The following is a 6,463-nucleotide window of genomic DNA, read 5'->3' on the forward strand; positions in this document are numbered from 1 at the left end:
CTGACCTCGTGATCCGCCCGTCTCGGCCTCCCAAAGTGCTGGGATTACAGGCTTGAGCCACCGCGCCCGGCAATTTTTTGTATTTTTAGTAGAGATGGGCTTTTGCCATGTTGGCCAGGCTGGTCTTGAACTCCTGACCTTAGGTGATCCCCCTGCGCTGGGATTACACGTGTGAGCCACTGCCCTCGACTGATTCTTCTAGGTTTTCTGTGCAAATAACAGTTCGTTTGGAGCCTGTGGTTTGGCAGTGCCTCCAGCCTGCAGGGTTGGTTTGTGACTTCTCCAGTGGTGCTCAGGAGCCCAGTTGTGAAGGGAGAAAAAGAGGATGTATGGGTTGATCCCAAGTTCGGGATTTCCCTAGACTAGGGCAATAGAAGGACAAGGGGCAGAGGACTGCAGCAGCTCGCAAGAGTTATACTTCAGGGTCCAGACAAGGATGGGTGGACGCACTGAACAGTAAGTCAGGACTGGGGAGCTAAAGGCCTCTGTGTCATGGAGAGGGAGGAAGAGAGAGACTTGGAAGGAGGGGAAGCTGTGCCCCAGAATGGACACTGGGATGTCGGATTTCAGAGGTGATGCCTTTCTAGTACAGTGCAGAGATCCTCAGGTAAGAATGATCCTGTTTTATGGTTAAAAAAACAGGCTTGGAGAGCTTGTTGCCCAGTCACCCGACTCTAGTCAACAGCAGTGTTGGTCTACTGTGCTCTACTTGCTCACGCTCTGTCTCCATTTTTCAGGTCCACTCTAGAACAGTCGATGGAGAGAGCCAGGAGAGACAGCAGCAAGGGAAGTGGGAGCACAGGAGGGCAGACAGGAGAGAGGGCAGGCTCCTCCAGTCCCTCAGCTGCTGCAGATAGGGAGTCAGGGCAGCTGCGCTGCTGGGTCTTCTCATTGGCCCAGGAGCCCCCTCAGGCCACAGCAGCACACCCACAGCATCCCACGTCCTGTGCCTGCCCCACAAGCCCCTTCGTATCCTCCTCTGTTACACACTGGAGCACCACCACATACTCTCTTCACCGTCATTCCCCTTGTCCCTGTCACACACCCCATTTCCCCCAACACAGATGGGCTTCCTACACCACAGGCCCTGGGTTCCCCATTAAATGCCTTGTGATTCCGCCTCACTGTCCCTACTTGGGGGTCCCTGTCACTCCCCTAGGCTCATCCCTAGCTGTGTGCCTCGTTCAGGCCCGCTTTTGCTGTGTCCACAGAGTGCATCGGATGGCTTCTGGAAATCTGTGGCCACTCGAGTGCCCAAGGAGCCCCCTGAGATTCGAATCCTCAACCCATATTTCATCCAGGAGGCCGCCTTCACCCTCATTGGCCTGCCCTTCAACAATGGCCTCATGGGCCGGGGGGTGAGATATCTGGGCCCCGGGAGAGGGAGGAAGAGAGCTGGGTCAGAAGTGCCTTGGAAGGAAGGGTGGGTGGTGGGTGGGGCAGTGTTTCTGCAAAATAGCTTTCTGGGAAAGAGGGCTCAGTCCTTGGGCGTGGAGGCTAGCTCTAGGGAGCCTGGCTGAAGTCTCAGCTGTCCCAGCCCTCCAGCTGAACTCTGCACACCTTCTCTCTCCCCTGCCCCCATCTTCCAGAACATCCCTACCCTTGGCAGTGTGGCAGTGACCATGGCACTACACGGCTGTGACGAGGTGGCAGTTGCAGGATTTGGCTATGACATGAGCACACCCAACGCACCCCTGCACTACTATGAGACCGTTCGCATGGCAGCCATCAAAGAGGTTCGGGGCTGGTTGTGGGGGCAATCCCTGGGTGGGGATGAGGGGGAGGTGCATAAATGAGTAGTAAAGGGAGGAGCCAGTGGCTGGTCTGGCTGCCCAGAACTCCCCAGAAGGTCCTGACACCGAGGATCCTACGTGCCCTCTCCACAGCCTCCTACTGAACCCAGGGCCTTCTCCCTGAACTTTCCTTCCAGGGGACTCTCCCTGCCCTGGTCCTGTACCTCCCTCCCCCTCGCTGCATTCCCCAGCCAGGAACACTAGTCTAGCACCAGCTCAGCCATCCTCTCTACTGCAGTTCCTGCCTTCCCCCAAAGGACGCCACTGCCCCTCAAAAAACCCACAACTAAATACGGCCTCTGGGTCTCAGGACTTCTCCATATCTCTTCCACCCTTCCCCACAGCTAAGCACTGAAGCTCTTCATACCCAGAATTGCTTCCCAAGCATCTGTATATAGGGTACATTACAGGTCTCCAGCCTGTCAGCCAGCCTCTTCTGGCATTTCTCCCTCCCTAGCCAAGACCCTATGTGAAAAATCTGAACTTTCTTGCCACACTTCCGCCTTGACCACCAGCCTTCCACTGATCCCAGCCTGAAACCTGGAAATCTTGGGCCAGTGCTTCAACAGCTTCTCTGCTGCTACATCTGGGTGATGGGAGGTTGTTGGAGGGAACCTCCCATCTGTGCAGATTCCTATTTCTGTAAGTCTGGGGGCTCTGGTCTCAGCCCTCATTCCTGCTTGTCAGTCTTCTGACCTATCCTTCTCCATCATCCCCCTCCACTATTCCAGAGCCTTCCATGCCCCCAAAAGCTCCTCCCTCCTCCAGTGAAGAAACTGAAGCCACAGAGAGGACTCTGCACTGCACTCCCATTTGGCCCTTCAGCCCTCGCAGCCTGGCTCCCCTCACACCTGACCCAGCTCCCACCAAGGTTACCACCTCAAGGTGGCCAATTCCAGTGGACACAACATCATCTTTCCTGATCTCTCAGAAACACTTTTTGTGTTGGCCACTCCTTCCTCTTTGAACTTCTGAGTCAGTAATTTCCAATGTTCCTCTTATTTCACTCACCATTCTCGCACATTCTCTTTCTCAGCATCATCGATTCTGATCTACGCCTTAAAATTCATCATGGCTGGGCGCAGTGGCTCATACCTATCATCCCAGAACTTTGGGAGGCCAAGACAGGGGTATTGCTTGAGCCCAGGAGTTTCAGAGCAGCCTGGGCAACGTGGTGAAACCCCACCTCTACTAAAAATAGGAAAAATTGGCTGGGTGTGGTGGCACACGCCGGTAATACCAGCACTTTGGGAGGCCAAGGTGGGCGGATCACCCAAGGTCAGGAGTTCAAGACAAGCCTGGCCAATACGGGGAAACCCTGTCTCTACTAAAAATACAAAAATTAGCCGGGCATGGTGGTGGGCGCCTGTAATCCTATCAACTCAGGAGGCTGAGGCAAAAGAATCGCTTGAACCCAGGAGGCCGAGGTTACAGTGAGCTGAGATCACACCACTGCACTCCAGCCTGGGCAACAAAATGAGACTCTGTCTCAAGAAAGAAAAATAGGAGGCAGGGCACGGTGGCTCATGCCTGTAATCCCAGCACTTTGAGAGGTCAAGGCGGGTGGATCACCTACGGTCAGGAGTTTGAGACCAGCCTGGCCAATATGGTGAAGCTCCATCTGTACTAAAAATACAAAAATTAGCCAGACGTGGTGGCGGACAACTGTAGTCCCAGCTACTTGGGAGACTGAGACAGGAGAATTGCTTGAACCTGGGAAGCGGAGGTTGCAGTGAGCCGAGATCGTACCACTGCACTCCAGCCTGGGTGACCGAGCAAGACTGTCTTAAAAAAAAAAAAAAAAGGTCGGGCGCAGTGGCTCACACCTGTAATCCCAGCACTTTGGGAGGCTGAGGTGGGCGGATCACGAGGTCAAAGGATGGAGACCATCCTGGCTAACGCAGTGAAACCCCATCTCTACTAAAAACACAGAAAGTTAGCCAGGTGTGGTCGTGGGCGCCTGTAATCCTTGCTGAGGCAGGAGAATGGCCTGAACCCAGGAGGCGGAGCTTGCAGTGAGCTGAGATCGCGCCACTGCACTCTAGCCTGGTGACAGAGCGAGACTCTGTCTCAAAAAAAAAGAAAGGAAAAGTTGTATGGGAGTGCTGGCGTGCGCATGTAGTCCCTGCTACTTGGGAGACTGAGGTGGGATGATCACTTGAGCCCAGGAAGTCGAGGCTGCAGTGGGCCATGATTGCGCCACTGCACTCCAGTCTGGGTGACACTAAGACCCTGTCTCAAAAAAAAAAAAAAAAAAAGCACTAGCCAAGACTCCATCTCAGACAGCCTTCTCTTCTCACTCTGCATGTTCTCTGGGAGATTTACATCCCTGTCCATGTCTTCAGGTACCATCTATATTGTATCAGACTTGTTTGGTTCTTAGCCCCTTCAGACTGCTATAACAGAATACCATAGTCTGGGTGGCTTTTAAACAACAGACATTCATTTCCCACAGTCCTGGAGGCTGGGAAGTACAAGATGAAGGTGTGGGAAGATTCAGTATCTGGTCAGGACCCACCGGAGAGGTGGTTCATAGACAGCTGTCTTCTCACTTTCCCTGCATGATGGAAGAGGCAAGGCAGCTCTCCTGAGTCTCTCTCTTTTCTTTTTGAGACAGGGTTTCACTCTGTTTCCCAAGCTGGAGTGCAGTGGTGTGATCATAGTTCACTGCAGCCACAAGCCCCTGGGCTCAAGTGATCCTCCCACCTCAGCCTCCTTAGTAGCAGACTGCAGGTGTGTGCCATCACACCTGGCTAATTTTTTTTATTTTTTATAGAGATGAGGTCTTGCTATGTTGCCCAAGCTGGTCTTGAACTCCTGGCCTCAAGTGATCCTCCTGCCTTGGCCTCTCAAAGTGCTGGGATTACAGGCATGAGTCACTGCGCCTGGCCCTGACTCTTATGAGGGCACTAATCCCATTCATGAGAACTCTGCCCTCATGACCTGATCACCTCCCCAAAGGCCCCCAGCTCCAAATTCCATTACACTGGGGGTTAGGTTTCAGTATATGAATTCGTGGGGAGGACATAAGCATTCACTCTACAGCAGGTTTATTCCAACTACCTCAAGTGATTGGGAGTTATTTCAAGGATATACAAGGCACTTGGAAATCTCATAGGAAGCTAGAAACAGCCTTCCACCTGGGCCTCCTGCTGTCTGGGATATGGTTCAGGAGCGAGAAGCTCATTCTGGGTCTGGGACGTTCTAGAACTGCCTCACCATCACCATGGCCCCAAAAATCTTCCATCCCTGCCATGCTTCACGTGCCTTCTTGCTGCTTTGTCCCCACCCACTTCAGATTGCACTCACAGCTTTTATCAGCCTCCTGGCTTCTATGTTTACTTACGTCTTTGGTCTTTTACAAATGCCTTTTATGTAAACTTTATGTAAAGTTGTATGCAGAGGGTGAGAGCCATAGACATGTGCAATGGCCAAATCGTAATGGGCTTTCTATGCCATGGAAGGAGTTTGTACTTTATTTAGAAGGCAGTAGGGAGCCATGGGTGAGTCTGAGGCCTTACATTAGCATGTAGTGGATCACTGTGGCTGCAGAATGAAGGAGAGGGGGCAAGGCAGGACAGAACCTAGTTGGGAGTTGCTGCACTTTGGGCAAGAGGTGGTGACTCCTGAACCAGATCTTTGGCTGAGACAGTAAGGAGAGAGGTGATGAGAGAGGCGATGATCCAGATCTTTGGCTAAGGCGATTAGTCAGAGGCCAGAAGTCCAGGCTGGAAGTATAAGGCGATGAGACAGAGACAAGAAATAGGATTTTAACTCAGTAGGACCTAGGGATTGCCTTGGTGTAGGAATGAGGTAAGACACTGCCTTCCCTGCAGCCCTCTCTGATGGAATCTTTTCATTTGCTTCCACCTGCCATATCTCTGTTGTCCCTCCGTTACATGTAAAACCTCACTGGCTGTGAGGCTCCCAGCATCTGTTGCACCACACTCCATGCAGAGTGCTTAAGAGTGTAGCTTCAGCCGGGTGCGGTGGCTCACGCCTGTAATCCCAGCACTTTGGGAGGCCGAGGCGGGTGGATCACGAGATCAGGAGATCGAGACCATCCTGACTAACACAGTGAAACCTTGTCTCTACTAAAAATACAAAAAAGAGTGTAGCTTCTTGGCTGAGTGCAGTAGCTCATGACTATAATCCCAGCACTTTGGGAAGCTGAGGCGGGTGGATCACCTGAGGTCAGGAGTTCGAGACCAGCCTGGCTAACATGGAGAAACCGCGTCTCTGCTAAAAATACACAAATTAGCCAGGCGTGGTGGTGCATGCCTGTAATCCCAGCTACTCGGAAGCCTGGGGCAGGGGAATCACTTGAACTCAGGAGGCAGAGGTTGCAGTGAGCCAAGATCGCAGCATTGCACTCCAGCCTGGGCGACAAGAGTGAAACTCCATCTCAAAAAAAAAAGAGCTTCTGAGAGTGTGGACTGTGACATGGGATGGGCATCCATACTCAGAATCAAGGGCCCTGGTAAGGCTGGAGACCCCAGGATGACCAGAATCCTCTACCAGCCACAGCCAGTTCAGAGCTCAGGTGAACTCGGAAGTTGTCTGTATAGACAGCAGAATTAGGAAAAGAGCACCAGAGAGGTGGCATTGCCGGATCCAAGAGAGCTACACCCAGGGCTGACTTTCTTGTTTACTTTTTTTTTTTTTTTTTT

General features: G+C 52.5%; 1 protein-coding gene across 21 annotated transcripts in view; it reads left to right on the forward strand.

The window, feature by feature from the left end:
- Window positions 1-6,463, forward strand: part of ST3GAL3 (ST3 beta-galactoside alpha-2,3-sialyltransferase 3) — a 204,525-nt gene that overhangs the window by 193,876 nt on the left and 4,186 nt on the right. For 10 of the 21 annotated variants that reach the window (XM_011945663.1, XM_011945625.1, XM_011945654.1 and 7 more), the window contains 2 exons: window positions 1,212-1,358; window positions 1,590-1,736. The exons of 10 other annotated variants lie outside the window; for them this stretch is intronic. In XM_011945663.1, coding sequence (XP_011801053.1) covers window positions 1,212-1,358; window positions 1,590-1,736 — 294 coding nt within the window. The remainder of the gene's footprint in view (window positions 1-1,211; window positions 1,359-1,589; window positions 1,737-6,463) is intronic. One more of the 21 variants, XM_011945640.1, reaches the window with a different exon arrangement.

This window comes from Colobus angolensis, unplaced genomic scaffold (assembly GCF_000951035.1).
Source record: "Colobus angolensis palliatus isolate OR3802 unplaced genomic scaffold, Cang.pa_1.0 Scaffold106, whole genome shotgun sequence".
Classification (NCBI taxonomy): domain Eukaryota; kingdom Metazoa; phylum Chordata; class Mammalia; order Primates; family Cercopithecidae; genus Colobus; species Colobus angolensis.